This window comes from Myzus persicae, unplaced genomic scaffold (genome assembly GCF_001856785.1).
Source record: "Myzus persicae strain clone G006 unplaced genomic scaffold, MPER_G0061.0, whole genome shotgun sequence".
Lineage (NCBI taxonomy): Eukaryota > Metazoa > Arthropoda > Insecta > Hemiptera > Aphididae > Myzus > Myzus persicae.
In genome coordinates, this window is record NW_019104233.1 from 639,135 (window position 1) to 660,900 (window position 21,766).

The 21,766-nt window shown below is 26.3% G+C and overlaps 1 protein-coding gene across 3 annotated transcripts in view; it reads left to right on the forward strand.

The window, feature by feature from the left end:
* The window catches only part of LOC111040284 (monocarboxylate transporter 10), a 31,981-nt gene extending 11,561 nt beyond the window's left edge, over positions 1-20,420 (forward strand). For 2 of the 3 annotated variants that reach the window (XM_022324134.1, XM_022324132.1), the window contains exons 2-9: positions 4,008-4,230; positions 8,383-8,534; positions 9,949-10,160; positions 13,673-13,883; positions 13,964-14,104; positions 15,560-15,785; positions 15,887-16,078; positions 20,292-20,420. In XM_022324134.1, coding sequence (XP_022179826.1) covers positions 4,053-4,230; positions 8,383-8,534; positions 9,949-10,160; positions 13,673-13,883; positions 13,964-14,104; positions 15,560-15,785; positions 15,887-16,078; positions 20,292-20,311 — 1,332 coding nt within the window. In that variant the 5' untranslated portion in view covers positions 4,008-4,052 and the 3' untranslated portion in view covers positions 20,312-20,420. The remainder of the gene's footprint in view (positions 1-4,007; positions 4,231-8,382; positions 8,535-9,948; positions 10,161-13,672; positions 13,884-13,963; positions 14,105-15,559; positions 15,786-15,886; positions 16,079-20,291) is intronic. The other variant, XM_022324133.1, reaches the window with a different exon arrangement.
* The last annotated feature ends 1,346 nt before the right edge of the window (positions 20,421-21,766 follow it).

Genomic DNA, 21,766 nt, shown 5'->3' on the forward strand with positions numbered 1-21,766 from the left:
TTCAACGAGTATTATGCACATACTATGTACACATATTGTAATCTATTAATGTACACAAACTCGAGTCATCACTTTATCAGATATACTTTTAAGGTATATCTTAAATCGTGGTTCTAAGTTATTATTTTGTAATGTCATTGATTATCCGCATTTTTGAGCATTGTATACTAAGTATTACTTATAGTAAGAGTTTAATGAATAACAACATGGAATATGGATACAAAAGAACGTAGGTAGATGACGGTTTATGCTCTCGCACTTCAACATCTGACCTTTTTCCGCATGAATTCTTAAATTTGACCACCTGTTCAACATAACCTAACCTGACCACCTGTTCAAATATTAACTGAATTATAAAATAATTCAGGATTTGTATATTTTTTTATCATACAATTGAAATTACAAATTACAAATTTTAATTATGAAAAATATAATAATATTACTATATTACCAGCTTCTTATAATATAGATTATAGATATTACTTTATCCAACACAAATAAGGGACCTAATAGATCAAGTACTATCTATATTATATTGAATAAAAAAATAAAAAAATTGTTGAATGTTTCAATTGACAAAAGTATATAATTCTTAAATAACGGTACAATAAAATACTTAATCGTTTTATTGTGTTAATTTTTGCATTGTCGTTGCTTATCTATAATGTTATTTATATTATTCTGTATTCATGACTTATAATTTTGAATAGTATTACGATTTTTTACGAATTTTGACTTTACAACAACTTCAATTAATGGGTGAAGATTTGAATATTTGATACATAGTTTTCTTAGTTCTCACTCCTTACCGACGTTATCGTGTAAAATATATATTATATTTTATTTTAATTAATTAATGTCTGCAATGATTCTATACATTATATGATTAAAACTAACTGGCCTCATCAAACTTCTTTATATGAATTGTTTAATATATAAATAGAATAAACAAATCGTGATGTTGATATATTTCAAATTAAATCACGAACGTAACAATTATTGCATTATTGGATAATAGATTCTTTAAAGTTATATATTAAATAGTATGCAATTATTTATATCTATAAACGAATGACATGCCAAATTTGTTAAGATTGCGATAAAAAGTTAAGTTGTAATTTGAATAATTTAGTATATACAGAGTGTAATAGAAAGAACCGACTAATGCAATAACTTATGTTATAATCAATAAACAATTTTTATAAAATTTATAATCACTTGTGCTATATATTTTATAGTATATAATTTTTATTTTTATTTTTTAAAACTGAAAAGAAAATTTTAAAATGGTTAATTTGTAAAACTGAATATAAGAACAACTTTTGGGGGGGAAATACATTTATCTAAGTCAAGTAGATTATTTTTTTTTTGAAATTTGAAATTATCAATAATTTTTGGGGTGAATTAATTCAAAATGTAATAACTTTTTCAAAATATTATTCTTGGGAATTTCTTGGCATGAGCTTATTTCTTAAATTATTTATGATTCATATAATTTTCCCAATTTTTGTCATTAGCTTAATTAGCATAGTACATTTTTTTCAGATCTTTTTTTTTGCATACCCCCTGTAATCTGTATAGACTATATGGTATCTGTGAAATTAATTCTGTTGTATACAAATGCATTTTGTAAGAAAAGCATTAACGTTATGCTTATGATAACGTTCATAATATAATTTTTGCTCGATTACAGTAAAATAAAAAAGCTATATATCATATTATATTATCATGTATTTCTTTATCTCGTTATCAAATAAATAAATAAATAAAACACATTCAAACAAATTAAATTCAAAGAAGAGAGTGGACGTGTACTAATACCATTAGTTTACCCACACATACTATGTTTCATCTATAAGTACTTCCGTTGTCATGGTTTTCTTCATATATCTATATTACCTATCAGATTTCATATTGTTAATTTTATGAAAAAATGAAACCTTGGAAGTTGCTCTGCTGTAGAGGTATGATAGGTTTTGAGTGTACAACACCCTTGAATAGTCAATAGATCACTAAAATGGAAGTGTTAAATTGGAATTAAATAATAAATAGTAAATGATATATCACACACGATCATAAAAAAATGATTTACGCGATCGTATCCGCTCAATAAAATCCATATAGTATTTTTTTTATCAAAACTGAAAAAATATTATTATATTTTTTTATTAACCTATTGTTTTACATTTTTTTTAAATTTGTTTCAAAATTATTTTTATACATTTTAAGCTAATCACACAAACCTATTCATAGTTGAATAGTTCACATCATTCTATTTGTACGTGTTATTGACTCACAACATTACAAGTTATATGTGTTCACCGTCAGCCCGATAGGTCAACATACCCCGAAATATAATCATTTAAAAAATAATAAATATGGAAAATGGATAAATAATTTTTTTTATTACCTATAGCAGTAACAAAATTATGGTTTTCAATCAGTTTGGTTTATCATTTTAGAATATTATATAATGGCACAGAATGTAAAAAAAAATGATAATATTATCATAATAATTTTTAAAATATAATTCTTTTATCTCACTTATTTTATCAAACCCATTTTTCAACAATTTATATTGAAATATGGTACTAAAACCAAAAATAATCCCCTAGGAGACCCCAGTAAACTAAACACCCACATTGGAATTTAAAAATTGTTGTTGTCAATTATACATAATACATGCTAACTACGTTCAAAATAATGGTTATGAAACGATAACCGCGGTTTGGCCACCCCTGATAATAGTATATCTAATATCCGTATGAACAAGAGTTGTTATTGCTATTATTATTATTATTACTATTCTTATTATTATTGTTTTTGTTATTATTATTTCTCATTAGTCATTTGCCAAATGTACCTATTTGTAACTACATTAGGTCTAGTAATATAATAAATTCAATATTATGATTTTTGATAACTATAAAATAAATATCAACAATTATTTAGAGAAATGTATCTATTATTATCAAATTCCTTAGTAATACTAGTTATTATAGTAATGAATTATTTTTAAATTGTAAATTGCCAATTACAATTTTCTTTAGAAATTTATTAATTAATTTTATTTCATTGCTCATAATTTTATTAAACAAATATTTATATTTGTGGAAAATTAAACAAACCCAAAACTTGATAATATTTACATTATATTATCTTTTAGCATGTAATAAATAATAATAAACTACCATTATTGAAATTAAGTTTATATTCATTAAATTTGCTTGAAAAAGAAAATTGTTATGAATAATATAGTTTTTTTAAATTATGTTTTCTGAATTTTGTCAATTTGTTTCTTTTTAAATTGTTTAAAAATAGTAAAATATCAATCTCATTTCATGATATGAATATATTATTCAGTATAACTCAATATTATAGAATTTAATTATGACTTCTGAGCTTTTGAACTCGCAGTAATAATTACATTCATTATTTATATTATGTACAAAATGTTTAACGTTATTAAAGTATAACAATTGTTGTAATTTAAATTTAAAAACATTTCATTTCATTGTAATTATTTTTGATACAGCCAAAAATAAAAATGTATTGGGAAATTACAAAAAAGTAATTTACTGTTGTTGCTTAACCTACAATGTATGTTATTATTGTATGGACTTTGCCAATTTTAACTCTTATAATAAAATAATTTCATGAAATTAAATATTTGTATAAGTTCTAGAATATTATCAAACAATTTAAGAATATTTATAAACTGTTGTAATCACTCATAAGACGTAATTATAAATTATCCATAATAACTTATCAAAATATTTTTTTAAATATAAAACCCCTAAATGTTTTTAATCATTTTAAATACGAGTAATTTATGATTTAAATAACCTGAATCTTGATTTTTAAATAATTATAAAAATATATTTTACTTGTAATTTCTACACTGTTAATGTGTAACCATTATTTATGTTTTACATTCAGTGTTTTTGTGTTAAATATTGTGTACGAAAATTTATTTTGTTCAATACATTTATATTTTTGTTTTTTAGGCTAATATTTGCAATTTATCACTAGATCTATAAACATTTTGGAAAATGAAGAACCAAGAAAGGATATTACCTGAATTTAACATACGATCGTGTTTCGTAGTGTTTGCCAGTTTCTTAGTCAATGGTCTTGTTTTTAGTTTTATCAATTCCTATTCAGTAACTTATGTATATCTATTGAAAAGACTAGAGGATGCTGGTATCGGCGAAGCAGCGTCAAAAGCATGTAAGTAATTTATTTGATTCACTACCCATATGGAATTTATTACATCCCAAGTTCGGACATTGTTAAATTTGGTAGTTACCCATTCTTCTTTTCAAACGAAACACAATGATATTATAATACATTATTATACTCACATTAGTCCGACAACTTCTTCTTACTACACAATTTAGTCTATTAAACGGTTTGTGTGAAAAGGTCTTTTGTTAATTCAAAAAATATGAGTATTCAACTCTATAAAAAGTTATAAGACATGTGTTTAACGAACATATTAAATGACTAATGTGAACATAATATTCTATTGAAATTTTCCTCTTATCACCGCGTCACTTTAATTATTCAATGACAAAATAATTATTTCAATATTTTTATTAATTTATATTGATTTTTTTCGTATTCATTATATCACATTTAAGTAAATAAATAAAGGAATGGATGTTGCCCCGTTTTACTTAAAAGTTACTTTCGTACAATTAAGTCACTATTGATTACTTATTTCGACTATATTATACAATTTGAAGGGTCCGTGCTAAAACAGACAATTCTATTTTACAAAAAATTTCAGGAAACACAAAAAACTATTTAAAAATGTTGAGTTCATAATGAAACTGATGTTAAAAAAGAGGGGGTAAGTGGATGTCACTCGTTACAGTAGATTACAAGTGTATCACTTTCATATTTTTCAATATTCTAAAAATTTCATGGTTTTTAATAAACCGTAAAAATGTGTAATGACTAAAGATGAATTTTTAATATTTTTCAACTGCCATTGTAACAATATATATGGTATATATGGAGCTTCATATTAAATTTTCAAGTTTCATGACCTAACGAATAAAATTGTATTGACATTAATAGTAAAAGAGTCCGTACACAGCTCAAAACAAGTCAAAATATTTTGAAAATTGTATGTTGTATAGAAAATGCTAATAAAAACATTCAGTGAAAAAATCTCGTAACTACGGTAGTTTTTTTACGAGTTACATCAAAAACCGATTTTGCTTAAAAATTCCCGTTTTTCCTTAATATTTTTTTTTCTCAGCGCTTTGTAAAACTACTGAGTATTTAAAACGTTGACCTCCTAAATTCACTAACTAGATTCACTTTCCCACCGGTAAAGATACTGAAGTTGAAAATCGAAATTATATTTTGACTTCTTATCGTGTAATCTGCAGAGACACAAAAAATTAATTAAATTAAAAAAATAAAAACACATCATTGTAAAATCAATACAATCATCGCTCCGCTCAGAATCTAAAAGTTTAGGTACATTAGACTATTAAAAAAAGATGCAGTATTAGCTGAAATGCAATTGTTCAAAATTTAATCTAACACAAATATACAATAGCTTATTGTATATACAGTAGAGTCTGCTACATTAATGAAAAAGACAGTATCTGGCCTCCGCCCTCCGAAGGTATCTTGATTTTAGACAGAAGTAAAAACCAGACAGCTCTAAATACTATAATATAATATACCTAATATAATATAAATTAAATATTGAATTATATTTTATATTTCTTATACGGTGTGTTGAAATTGTATTGTTCTTGCACAGGCTTACTCTTAATTTTTTTCGTAATCAAATACCCGATTTTCGAGAAAAATTGGTTTGTCTGGTTTTTGCATAGCCGCTTTCAATTCGACTAATATTAATATTTTTACTTTAAGTACATCATGACGCCATGTTCATTTTTCTGATAAAAAAAAATCAATATTTCTATTATTAGATATGCAGGTTTACTGTTTAATAATCTAGTTATTTTAATGACTATTAATTATTGTTGTTATTTAATAAAAATTAAGAAATACATAATTAAGTGTAATAGCCAATAGGCAACCATAGTATTATGAAAGAAAATTTTAAAAAGTCACATGTTTCTGGACATAACATTTAGTTACTAGGTATGTCAGTTCTGTTTAGCTTAAGCTACATCTAGCTCTTGAGAGGACACTACACTGCCATTTGTCGCCCCCGTCTTCCAAGTACTTAAAATAGCAAATGTTACGCTCACCAAATTACGTTTAGCTCCGTTTGCTTCAAAATTAGAGTGAATTTACCTCTTTTTCCTTCTCATAGGTTTTTCATTACATTTGAATTTTAAAGCGAGTTGTTAGTATTTTAAGATGTACAAATAATTTACAATTTTAAAATACTCATAACTCGCCTTAAAATAAAAATATCAAATTCCCTAGAGTTAATAATTTAATTTTTTTTATAATCTTGTATTTACATTTTATAATAGGTCAATTCACTCTAATTTGTAAACTTACGTAGCTAAACATGATCTGCTGAGCGTAAAATTTGTTATGTTACTCACTTGTAAGATGGAGGCAACAAATGTCGGCGTAGCGTCCTCTTAAAGGGATTCAATACTCTGATTTTTCGTCTTTGCTTATAAGAGGACGTTACACACCCGCATGTGTTGTCTCCGTCTTACAAATGTACAATATAGCAAAAACTGTTTTGCGTAGGACATCTTTTCTCGCAAACAAATATTGTTGTAGAACTACCAAATTTTCACAACACGTAAAGAAGAACTTTATCTATGCAACAGCGTGCTTTTTTTTTAATTACACTATCGAATCATTTTTTATAAGGAAATGAAAAAAACAAAATGTTTAGAAGCAAATAACTTTTATTGTATTTATATTATCTAAAATATAGGCACGCCGTTGCATAGATAATTTTCTACTCTATGTTCAGAAATTTTGGAATCACTACTACAAACACAGAAAAATAAAAGTTGTCCCATGCAAAACAGTTTTTGCTATGTTGTACATTTGTAAGACGGAGACAACACATGCGGGTGTGACGTCCTCTTAACACACCCGCGACATTGAATTTTAGCCGGTTTTTGCCAAACGCCCAAACCATATAGTGAAGTGATAAGAATTCTGAAAATAGATTTGAATTTATCGTCAAATCTAATTGAGATGGGCTTTCCCTCATTTTCATATTATATCCCTCCTCCCAAATTCCTAAAAACGTTATAATAAAAAATAGTCATATTTCAATTACTTTAGAAGTGAGAAAGAAAAAATTAAAAATGTGAAAAAGCCGATCTTAAGTTAACTTGACAACAAATCAAATGTTTTCAGAATTCGTATGGCTTCATTATATCAATCTGGCACGTTCAGAAAAGAACACGGCTAAAATCCTAGATCACGAGTGTGTTGGACTAAGACATAAATCACAATATCGATCCCCTTAAATAAATCTTATTGACTTTTCCCTGATATATTTTTTTTACATTTGCATTTTTAAGTAACAAACATGAATTCTGTTAAATAAATCTTCTTTAAATTTATAATTTAAGGGGAAAATAATATGAGTTAACATTTTGGAAAAGTGGGACTATCGACCTCCCTATCACTTATACATCAAATACATCAATTTAATTGTGGTAGAATAAAACTTCAAAAATGTTCTTGAAATATACGAAACTTACATGACCTCTGTTAATATATATTTGCTTTATTATTAAGACTTAAGAGGACGCCGCACCCACATGAGTTGTCTCCGTCTTACACACGTACGACATACCAAATATTCGTTCATCGGTTTCAATAGTGTGCTGTTAGTTTTAATATTAAAGTGAATTGACCTATTATCAAAATTCTAGGTAAGAACATTATCTATGTTCTCTGGTTGGTATTTATGATGTTTAAATTTTTAAATGAGTTATGAGTGTATCAAAATGCTCATAGGTAATTCACTTAAAAATTAAAATATCGTAAAAAACTAACGGGAAAACACAGATAATGTTCTTACCTAAAAGTTTAATGGTAGGTAAATTCACTCTAATATCAAAACTAACAGCACACTATTGAAACTGGCGAACGAAAATTTGCTATGTGTGTGTGTAAGACGGAGACAACACATGTGGGTACGACGTCCACTTAAAATGATATGATGTATAAATAATTTATCTTTTATCAAATGCATATTCCTTAATTTTGTACTTCTTATTGGTACACATTTTATACATCGATAATAATAAATAACTCGATGTCTTCAATTGTATAATCATTGTATGTCTTAATAGATATATTTTTACTTAAATGTATTAAATATTTAAGTTGAATACGTTGAAAATGTGTACACCCTCAGCACATCTTAATGTTTTATTTACAATATTTTGTTGATTTTAGCATTGGTTGGCTCTTTGACAGTGGGAACAACATTTCTAATGTCGCCTATCGCTGGAGTTCTTGTTGATCGCATAGGAATTAGGACAACTACGTTTATAGGTGGTTTTATTGCTACTAATAGTTTATTAATATCATCATACTTTACACATCAAGTAAGTTTAGTATAGTATTATTCCACTTAAAGTTTCTTTAATACAAACAATAACCTATTTAAAAGCGATTTAATCTCTTTATAAACAATCGTCGTATTATAAAATCATATTATACATTGACATTTTACAAATAGTTGTACCCATATGAATAATAATAAAGAAAAATTCGAATTAAACTAAATGATTATTTATGTGAATCAAGAACTCAACCCAACTTCACGCATCACTCAACACGCATAATTGCACAGTGTATTGTGTATGACATTTTATAGCGATCAATTCGTAAAATAAAGAATATTTTCCTATTTTCTCACTGATTTTTACATTTTAAAAGCATTATTTTTAAACCTTTCTGACTACTAACCATTTACAATTTTAAGAAATCCGCAACGTAGCTACCTACTACCTAGGTACATGTTGAAAGTGATTCTTTAAAAGGTTTTTAATGTTCAAGCCCTTCAATTGATGGTCATTTCGAATTTCGTTATTTTAGGTACCTATGTATATAAACATTATACCTCTACACACTATCGAAACTAAACCGAAAATAAATAAATTATACACTACGTGTTGGCATAATTATATTTTAGAGAATATTTTAGGTTTCTGATGTTCTTATACCACTTGTGAATATCGTCGGCATTGTTGACAATACCTATGAATGATTTTTGATTTCAAGCTTCTAGAAATAGAAAGTGAAGTACTAACAGTTGTATTAAAAACTATATTTTTTTTATGTTGTAACCCAAATATGAATAACTGCAGGTTGACTTGAAATTTTCACCGAATTAAATTCCCTTCTAATTACAAAAGTGTCGCTGTATATTTCTATTAATTTATGTGCATTACTACTTATATCTTTATTTATTATTGTTAAAACTTTAATAACGTAATGCATATTATTAAGCTTAAGAGGCCGTGATACCTGCATTTGTTGTCTCTGTCTTACAAGTGCGTAACATAGCAAATTTTACGTTCAGCAGAACACGTGTAGCTCCGTTAGTTTAAAAATTAGTGCGAATTGACCTCTTATAAAATCTATAGGTAAGATTATTATCTAGTCAACCTCATAGGTTTTTTATTATATTTTAATTTTAACGCGAGTTATGAGTATTTTTAAATTGTAAATTTTTTATACATCTTAAAATACTTATAACTCGCGTTAAAATAAAAATATAATAAAAAGCCTATGAGGTTGCCTAGATAATAATCTTACCTTTAGATTTTATAAGAAATCAATTCACTTTAATTTTTAAATTAACGGAGCTACATGTGTTCTGCTAAGTGTACAATTTGCTATGTTACGCACTTGTAAGACGGAGACAACACATGCGGGTACCACGTCCTCTTAAACATTTTTCTTTGTACTTGTATTAATTAATTTTGTTTTTTTGATATAAATATAATATTTTAGGTGGAAGTATTATACGTCACTTATGGCCTATTATATGGTATTGGTGCATCATTAGCGTATACACCATCATTGGCTATTCTTGGGCATTACTTCAAAAAGTATCTTGGTCTGGTAAACGGTATAGTAACTGCTGGCAGCTCATGTTTCACCATGTTCATGCCATACATCGTAGATCATCTACTTGTTAAATTTGGTCTAGATAACTGTTTAAGGTTAGTTTAAATTACAGTTATTAGGTATACTTAGGTTATTTCATTATATTAGAAATGAAGATTTGTAGTTATGTATATTATTTAAAATTTAATATTTTATGCAGTCAAAACTTAGTTTCCTCTAAAAATGCAATTTAGTTATCAAAAGTTAACTGCCCTACCGATTTCACTGATCAGTATGTGACTCAGTTTTGAGTACTTATACACTCAGTATAGTCTCATAAACACGGGCGGAGTATCTATCACAATGTACGATACTCAGATTTTATAAGAGTTTCTAGAATGGGAAATTCCCTAGATATAAATTAATTAATTATCTCGAAAAATATTAAATTTCATAAATAACGAAATTGGAAGTAAAAGTAAAATATGATTTGCAATAATTGAAAGTTTTAAGTGTATCACATATTGTGATACACGAGGCAGTCAACTTTTATAATATTATGTTATTGTTATGTAAACACTGTGTACGCTGTACTAACAAAGACCGCAGAATAATTTCAAAAATTACAGATGTAAGTAATTACAGTCTATTCAATTTCCAATATAGAAAAAAACATTTCGGACCAAACGTCTTTTCTCTTTAATGAAAATGTTTAAATGAAAAATATTAAAAATGTATACCTATACGTACGCTACGTACGCGTGTGTAATAAAATGCGATTGTCGTTGGCACATGTACACGCAATTAAGCAATCATCATCGTTATCACGTGTTATAATATACTTAAGTATTATATATTATATAATATATACCTAATGTTCTATCAGCGTTACATAGATAAATACAATATTCTTAAAAAAAAATTATTTAAGTGGTCTCATCCGCAGAATTGAAAGTGACTTTTTATAATTGTATTGTTTTTAAAGTGCCAAATTTGATCAAGCCTTGTATAAACCTAAATTTAACTTTTTCACATCACTAATAAACTAATGAACACAGTTTTGCCAATTTAAAAAACTAAAAATTATCCTTTCAAATTACAAATTAATTGAAAGGTAGTTTGGAAATTTATATTGCCAATTTAAAAAACTAAAAATTATCCTTTCAAATTACAAATTAATTGAAAGGTAGTTTGGAAATTTATATTTTCAGAATAGGTACATATTATGGGTTAAAACTATAATAAAATTCTGCTTTTACGTTATAAATACAAAGCCTAATTCAAGATTTCTTTTTATCTGCCAATTTATACCTACAAGCTATATTGGCAGTGACGTATATGGTGGAAGACACCGACCCAACAATTTTGGACTTGGACATTTTTTTTTTGTAACTCTAACCTAACCCTTTTGGTCAGTTTAATCTACCCAAATACCTAATTCTATATTTATTTCGATCTGTACTTTTTAAATACATTTTTTTTCATTTGTTTTATTTTGCTATTAAAGAACTATTAAAAACATGCACAATTCACATGTATACAATACCTGTATCCTGTATAAGCGTTTAATGAATAATTAATAATAATACAATAGTACATCACTGGCATGTAAATTCCAAAATTAATTGTGTTTTAAATGTATAATATAGTCATTTAAAGAATAATAAAGGTATTATTCAAAAACCTAAGCCTTAGGGGAACATCGAGATGGGTAAGAGTTTTAAAATTGTTAAGTTATGAAAAATTATTTTTGTTGAAAATCGTTCAAAAAATGAATTATGAACGAGTAGTTAATAATTATGACTTATAAGTTATAACTTATAAGTAATTAAAATTTAGATGAGCAGTGCCATCATTTTGAAGTGTACACCTGTGCCACTCCCCTCCGCTAATCTAAACTTTAAAATTGCTTTTAAGTTATAATTTGCTCATTAACTGTACTCATATTTCAAATTCAATCATACGTAACAAAATGCTAAAAAATATATTCCGCATTGAAGTATGAAAATCAAAATGTAAGTGAAAACTTACATTTGTAATTAAATCAATACTATAGTATTCCATATAATATTATACCGATTTAATTTTTATTATATTTTTACATTCGTAACAATATAATTTAAACATTTATCAAATATACATAAGTATTTTAATAAACTCAATATAGTGAATTTGTTTTTATCGGTGATTATATACTGTTTAAAAGATGTATTTGGTGCTCATTTTATGCTTACAAAAATATATTTCAAATTGACATTAAAATCATAGACATAATATAACTAGACAACTAGCTAATATATCTGTACAAAAAAAACTATTAATCGTATTATTTGTACATAATTTTTCTTGGATTTAAATTGTAAATTGATACATATATTTTAATATGACATAGAATATGGAATTAATGTTGATTTATAAATAATTGGTTTGATAAAAGTTTGAAAAGCAAAAAAATAATACTATTCATCGAATATACCCATACTACATTTTTTCTAGAATAATCCGTAACCGTTTTTATTTTAATTTTATATCAGGCCACTGCACCGTATGCATAGCGGCCAATTACACTGAACTCTATGATATAATTATTTTATATCGATAAAATAATTCATAAGCGATCATTGATATTTGATAGTCAAGTTCATTTTCAATAATTGGATGGATAAAATAATTTATATAATATTCGCAAATCATTTAGCTAGAATAGTGATTAAAGTTATCTGTATAGTCATATATGTTCAATCTTTCAAAGTATTGTATCTTATCAAAAATATTATAATATTAAAATGATGCCTACAGTTTGTAGAATTTTAGAGTAATTATTAAACTTTGTTTCTATGAACCGTATTACTCGTATAAGTGCATAAAACTAATAGAACGGCTTTAACTTCCTCTTTTTTTCTTATTTTTTCATAATGACTATACTTTCACAGTTATATCTGCCCTGTAATTTGAATAATATATTAATTTATAGATCATATTATCAGAGACTCCGAAAAGAAAAGGGAGTTGTTGGATCTGTAGTATAGAAACCCGTTGAAAAAAATTTGTAGTTTTTGAAATTTTAAAAATCAAGACGAATGCTTATATTTTATATTAAGTGATATTATAATATTATATTAAGAATACATCGTTTATAAGACACTCGTAGAGCTTCTAATGAGTTGTATTTTGTTTGAAGTTTTGTATAGGCCCTCAAAATCATTAAGTATAGGGCCCAAAATTAGATGTGGGGGGCTGCATATTAATACATAAAGAAAATATCGCTTATTATAAAAGTTATTCGGGGAAACAAAATCAAACGCTTTGCATGTACATGTTTTTTTTTCAATAAGCTTTTAACGAAACCTTTAACAAGCTACATTTTACTTTATTTCAAATAGATGGATTTTATAAAAGCCAGATTAACGATTCATCTAGAATCTTTCTATACATTTTGATTGCCATGTATACTGTGTAGTGTAAAATATACCTAAATACATACCTATGTAGGTAAATAATAATCAATGGGTATATTATAAAATATTCAATAATGCAATAGTTTAATTACATATAAAATTCAAATAATTCTTGCTTTTATATTTGTTTATATTTTGACCATGTATTTCAACGATAATCTATATTATAGATGGGAAGCAGCGTTATCAGCCTTGCTAATGGTATGCGCTTTGGCATTCAAGCCTACATACAAAGTGGACAAATCGGATATGCATAAATCCCTGGCTGAAGAACTTCGAACAATGGTCAATATTGACATTTGGAAGAACCCTAAATACGTTATTTGGGCCACAATGATTCCACTCGCTCTCTTCGGATACTTTGTCCCTTACGTTCATTTGGTAAGACTTAAATTTTTTTCAGCCGATTCCAATTTCACAGTATTTATTTTATAATTTTTATCAATGCTGTTGTTATACAGGTGAAATTCGTTGATGACCGTTTTCCAAAAAACGATGGTAAAATATTAGTCACGTGTATAGGCATTTCATCGGGAATCGGTAGATTAATTTCAGGACCAATATCTGATTATAAAGGAGTTAATAGAATCGTTATGCAACAGGTACGTATATTGAATTATTAATTTAAATAAAGTATCTTCGATTTTATTAATAATAATCATACGCCGTATAGTTGTCAAAAGAATAACATGTTTACTGGTAAATTTGTTGAAAGTTAAAATGTATAAAAAAAGTCCTTTTTTAGATTCTGGGTGGAGTGAGATAAATGCGTTATTCTATTTTTGTGTGTCTGTATATACGATAAATAGTCGAAATAATTCTTCGATTTTCATCTTAATTTTAACAAAAAAAAAAATGTTTACCGGAAAGTCAAATTACATTGTTACGAGCGTTAGTAGTTAACGATTTCTTCGATTGATTTTCTTATTTTGTTGTTATTTAAAAACAAATATGAAATAACCGAAACACTTGACATTTTTACCAAATATTTATATTACCATTTTCCATGCATGGTTTTTAATATATAATGATTTTATATCATTAAATTTAAATTTAACACGTCCATTACAGTGACCTGCACCCCACACGATAATTAATATACAGCGGTATCCGCTTGCCCACCTTTTTTTATTTTTGATACCTTAATTTTAAAATAAATAGTAAAATTATTAAAACTGGTATGAATTAAATTTCTCACAAACAATGTTATGTTATTTGTATTCCTATAAAAATTGTACGTTGAAATTATACAGATTTAGTTCTCATCTATCTCATGTGATAATTTGTGGTTTCTTTAGATGTATACATGGTTGTTACTTCCTTCCCACGCCAAACTTAATTGTATGGTATAATAAGTTTCTATCTAATTTGCCATAGATCAGAGATAGAACAACTAACATGGAATTGTTTATGCATTTAAAAATATTTATTTAATTTGTTATTTTTAAAAATCATTTATGTATAATGATCCCTTTCCTATCCTTCTAACAACAAAAGTAGTATAAAATACAATAAATATATTTGAAATATATTTTTTGAGTTTGTACTAAAATTATATTTATGTTCAAACATCAATATATATTAAGGCAGCAACAGAACAATCAATATCGTTTTTTTCCTTTTAGACAACTGTTTGATTTATATTATTCAATATACGTTATATATAACTACCATAATTTACCTTCAAAGTTAAATTTAGTATATGTATTATCATTATGGTACAAAAAATTGCAATTTTTATTGAGGTCTGGTGTGACTCGGTGGTTGGCCTCTGTCACCAACATGTTTTAAGGTCAAGCATTGAACGGTGTCCCTAGTTCCTGGATGGGTGATCACCCGAGTTTTTAGTGACAAATCCTCATCCCATATGCACATAATGTTTGGTGTTCCAAACCAACTGTACTTCTTCCACCCCTGACAGTAAAAACCGGCTAATAACCATGCAGTTGAAGTTTAAACTTAAAAAAAAAAAATGTCCACTCTTAAGCATGATTGAAAACTAGTACAATTTTATCTTTGATTTTAACACTTGGTCTTATTTAATTATTTTTTTATAGATGTCTCTGTTTGTTATTGGATTAATGACTATGTTTATCATTACTGTACCATACTTTTCCATTCTATTGATTATTACATTAATAATGGGACTTGCTGATGGATGTTTTGTTAGTGTCATGGGTCCAATCGCTTTTGATTTAGTTGGTCAAAAAGGTGCTGCCCAAGCAATTGGTTGCATTCTTGGTCTATGTTCTATACCATTGACAGTCGGCCCACCTGTTGCTGGTAAATAACCTATGAAATGTGGAATCATTTTAGCAAAAGTTAAACTAATTTGATTATTTTATTCACAATTATTTTACACTGTTTCACTTGTTTCTACTCAGGTTGGATGTACGATAAGTACAAATCTTATATTGGTGCATTTTTAATTGCTGGACTACCGCCCATGATTTTTGGAATACTATTAACTACTACACGGTGTGTAAGGAAAAGGAATATGGAAATGGACATAGAAGATAAGGATCCAAATGAACCTAAACTACTTGACCCAATGCCTGAGTCCTATAGGAAAGAAGGTAAGAATTCAACTATTATTCCCACTGCTGGACATCCATTACTACTATCAAAAACTATTAATCCAAATTACACACGTTAGAATTGTTTTTTACATAGTTAAAGTACCTACTGTACTTATTATTAAATTGTAAAAATACTAGAACAAAAGTATGTAAGTAATTACTTAAATTTTATGAAAAAGTCAAATAATGTTGTTGAATATTATTTATTACCACATGATATAATATAAATTAATATTAAATAATTAAAATAATACCTATTTAATAATAACCATAAGATTTAATTTACTTACTACTATTGATAAACCACTGAGTTGAAAAATACTTATTTATTGTACGTTTTTATATTACTTAGGACTTATTATTCTATATTCTATTATTTGATATTATAATTGTTTCATTAGACGTTAAATTATGCAGTCATAGTACTTATGCTATTTTTTAAGTTTTGTTATTTAATTTATGTTTTAAATGTTTCATTGTGATGTTATTAATAAAATTAAAATATATTATATAAAACATGTTTAGAAATTAAATTAAAATATTTACATATAATCAAAAAGTATAAAATTAAGTAATCTATCAGGCAATATCATTTAATAATTTTTGAAATCAGAATATCCATGCAAAACATTTGTCCAAATATGTTTTTATCAATTCAGTATTCATTAAATCATAATGAAATGTATACGAGTAAAGCAAATAATTCTATAGATGTATGAGGAGAATCAAAACACACATTGACCCGACTTTAACCCAAACAGATTCCGTGACCTGGCAATAATAAACATTGAAAGAGAATTATCCAATAAGATTATTGATGATGGTATTTTAATTTTATAAATATTTATATCTAATTATAGTCATATATAGCTATAAAATATATTTTATACTTATTTTTTTGTGTACATTATATTTTAATGGTGGGGAGAGTGTAGCTTTTACTCTATGGTTTTTAACTCTGATCTAATAGGGCTCCTTGTAACTATTTAATTCCAGTAGTCAAATGGCACTCATGACAGGGAGTGTGGATGGGGCTTTGCCCCTTACTGTTTGTGTTGAACTTTGGTTTTTTAGTTCTCTAGTTACGCACATGATTATTGGATAATATAATTTATAAATCACTCTGAAAGAAAAAATAGTTTATTGAAATATTTAAATAATTATTAAAAACTCAATCACTAAACATTATTTATATTTAAATAAACCTATTGTGTATTATATTCTTTATCTTAAGTTAAATATAATAATAATTACCACAGTAATACTAACATAATCCAGTAAATAACTATTAAAAACTTAAAATTAAACAAAATTAACTATATTATATATGTTGTACAATTGTCAAAAAATCAGGCAAGAGCTGTAAGAACAAAGAATGCTTGAGAACTACTGTAAAAGGAAGGCAAAATTAGTGCTTAGCTTCCTAATTTAAAAATACAGGTTTCTTCGATACTTTATAAGTTTATAACTTGATATGATTTATTTTTTCTGTGTATGTACAGTAGCGAAACAAACCTAAAATAACCCATAAGCAACTTAAGCAACTTAAAAATGAACCACCACCCACCCACCCATAACAATTTATAACACAAATACTATTACCGTTTACTGATATAATTTAGTAATTAATTTTTAATTACATAGGTATTGAATCACCACTCACCCACTCCTAAATATTAAAAAAATTATATAGAAGCAATCACTTCTCAAAGACCATGTTCTTTCCACCATTATAGTGTGTAATATTGTACTTTGTATTGCTTGCTGCACAATGGCACAGCTAGGGGCCTTAGCCGCCACTCCCCCTCCCCACACTCCAAAAAAAAAAAAAAAATTTTATTGATTTAGATATAAGTCTATGGGTTATTTTAAATTATTAGTTGAGCTATAGCCACCCAAAAATTGTAACCCTAATTTCACCTATGTTTTTGCATAAAGCATATCAATTACCATATTATATTGAGAAATACTTAAGCTCCAAACTACTTTAAGTACCTATATCAATAACAGGGTATTTGTTTAATATTATTTCATTGTCATTTGTGTTAATGTAAATTAAAAAAAAAACAATGAAGTGTAGTGATTTTCTAAAATACAGTGTAGGTACCTATATTATGGGTTAATCGTTGCCAAGAAGTCATTGCAATTGGTATTTTATCATTTATAACATGTTATTAAAAAAAAAATCAAATGAATAATTCCAAGGCTTAGGAATTTGTTGTACCAAACAGATTCATTTTTTAAAAATTTGTATTGTAATATTGTATATTATACCAAGGTACTAACACAGTACTACATTTTTTTTATTTTACTACTGTAATGATATCAAAAAAAATTATTATCCTTAAGACAGTAAATGTTGTTTTGCTTCCTCATTTTTTCTCTACCCAAACATATTAAACAATAATACGCACATTTTAACTATTTTTATGATAAATATATATGACATTTACATATATGTGCATATCATATTTATTATGTATTCTATGATGATGAATAAGTTTACAATGTTGGATCCCTATTATAGCAAGTAAGTTATTCATGCTAAGAATATGAACTATGGGCCTCATGAATGAAACGCTATTGATTTAATCTTAATATTCTCTGCCACAAAAATGTCTTTATTACTTGGACAACTTATAGCATATTAATGATAAATAATATGCAAAAAATCATACAACTGTACATCATTATAATACCTGTATAATTCATATCATGCCTTTCATTAGTCATTAGTCATTACCATCGCTTGTAAAGTTATGTAATATAATTTTATTCAATACATAAATTAATTGCATGATATCTAATGTGATAGAAATTTATAACTAGTGCCTGACCAATAGATAAGTGATGAATAGATTATAATTAGGCTAAGGAGCATGGCGCAAAGTAATTGTAGTAATTGCAATAGTATAAAACATAATACATACTTGTTTATTGGTTAAATAGTATATTAATATCATTGTTTAATTCCTAAGTATGTTCCCAGACTTTTTGTTTTTTTAGTCTAGGTATATCAATAATTGTTTCTTAAATTTATCATTTTTTTTTATATTATGTCATAGGAGTATTTTTATATTTTAAATTGGAACTTATATATAATATTGCTGATGCATAGATGTGACCCACAGACCGGACCACAGTAGACCAAATTACTTCTCTCAAATATTGCATAATTACAATTAATTTCATTAAATAACAGATTTTATATTATTTATCAATGGAGCAGGGGTAGATTAATATACGACAATAAAGGTTTATAGTAGAAGCTTAACTCTGTAGGTATAGTTATAGTTTTACATATTTATAAATTGTAATAAAATATATTAGTGATGTGTCAATGAACTTAATCAGTTTCTTATCTACATTGTCTTGTTTATTATTGTGCAATTTATATCATTTATATATATATATATGAGTGCATAATGTTAATAGGTTAAAAATATTAAACATGATTAAATAGGTACTTTAGGTTCATCAATTTATCATTTACTGACAATTATAAACACATCTTTGATGATTAAAATTCAATTTTATAGGTACTCTTTAGTCCATTACTAACTATATAAGTTTCCTATGAAAGGTGTGAACTGCTAACTAATATTAATATAAGGGATTGTCCTATTATCATACATAGGATTATTAATATTTTACGCTTTTCTGAAATAAAAAATATATACTAAGTAACTACCATAAAGTCAAATTTGTTTATATTTAAAATTGTTGTTACTACATTGAGTCTTTTTATTTGGACTAAATTCATTTTTATCATTAAAATTTATAATTTTTGCTTGTTTGTGTTGCTGTGTTGGTGTTATTATGCAAACTGATTATTTTTGTATAAGTTATTATCAATTTTAATCCACATTATTTATATGTAATTCAAAGTTTGATATATTCAGAGTTACATAAAGTTAAGACTTTAATAACATATGGAACATTTTAATAACTTTATTGGATAATAATATGTATAATGCGTATACTACCATTATATTACTATCTACCTTTTTACAACATTTTATATTAAAAAAAACTCTCAGTTTTTAATTGAAAAATTAAATTAAATTTTGTTGAATAAAATCATTAATAATAATAATTTATCTGTTGATTTTTTCTGATTTTTCAAATTTTTGTAACTCTGCAATAAATTAAGAATTATTATTCTTTTAAATAATATACATGCATATAATTATAAATTTTGTTTTTTTAGACCCTGAAGAAGTTTGTTGATCACCCAAGACCCGTCAGACCCGACATTATTTTGCAGACAAGTACATACCATATAATGCCGCTACCATCTCTCTTTTGTCCCTTTATGTTTCTGAACATAAAGTTTTTACAAAACAAAACAAATCAAATTGACTTAAAACATTTTTTTAGTTGTTGAACTCCATATCTAATAACTACTTAATTGTATATAATATGATCATTACAATAATGTACCTATCTAATATTTAAAGAATTTATCGATATAATATTTTGTATTATTTCTTACAATAATAATATACCAATGTTATAGTATTAAAATACTGTAGCATTATTATTTTTTATGAACATAAAAATCTAAAGTCAACATGTCATATAATTATATTTTTGTAAATAATTTAGAAGTACATTTTTATACTGTACGTTTTTTTTTTATCACATATTAAAAAACAGTTGACTAATAATTTAATTTTGTATGTATCTATTGTTTATTTTCTATAACTGTTTGTAAATTTAAAACCAAATTGAAATTGAATACAACAAATTGAAAAACAATACATTTTATAATACAAATTGAACTAAGACTTATTTTATATTTTAGTTTGACTGTATTTGAAAAAAAAACTAGGTGAAGGATTATCAATAATTATTGACAATAAAATAAAAATTTGTTGCATAATTATTATTTGTATTAGCTTTTTTTTTTTTTTGGAGATTCTTCACCTCAAGTATGAATTGAGTTCCATAAAATATTATCAAATAGGTTCTTCAAAAATAACATTTGATGCACCTACCTATATTTAAATTGTTGATACATTTGATGCACCTACCTATATTTAAATTGTTGATACATTTAATGATTTACTTTTCTTACAATATGATTTATATTATTAGTTATTAAGAAAATAATGATTAACACTGTGATGTATGTTGCGGACTGCCAGGGATCCGGATTGATGGGTTTTTGATTGAATGGTTGAAAAAAAATTCAAGAATAATAATTGCAATGGCAGTTAATTTCTATCGGATCCAAAGTCTCTGTACAGAGAAGGCACTTAAATTAAAAATATTTTTACGATGCTATGATTTTTAATAACTAATGAAAAATGTTTGTTTTGTAAACGAGAGGTGTTCCAGTGCTCCTTTCCCCTGGGTCCGGGCTCCCTAACAAATGGTTTCTGTTTACTTGTCTTGGGCCGAGCTCAAGGGCTTTGGCCAACGTCCTTGTGGTGTCCTTTGAAGTTGTTATTTTCGTAAAAACTATGAGTGGCGGCTTAATGACAGCGCGTGTTTAGTATATGACACACGTGATTGATTTTAAACAACCAATTACAGTTTTCTAAGTATTTAGGAGTTCACGAATTTAGTGCTTAACTAATAAGCTTTTTAATGTTACCTGGTCATAAGTTGAAACTATCAATTATGAATTAATCCTAAAATGGTATATGAATTATAGCTAATATGCATTATTACATTGTT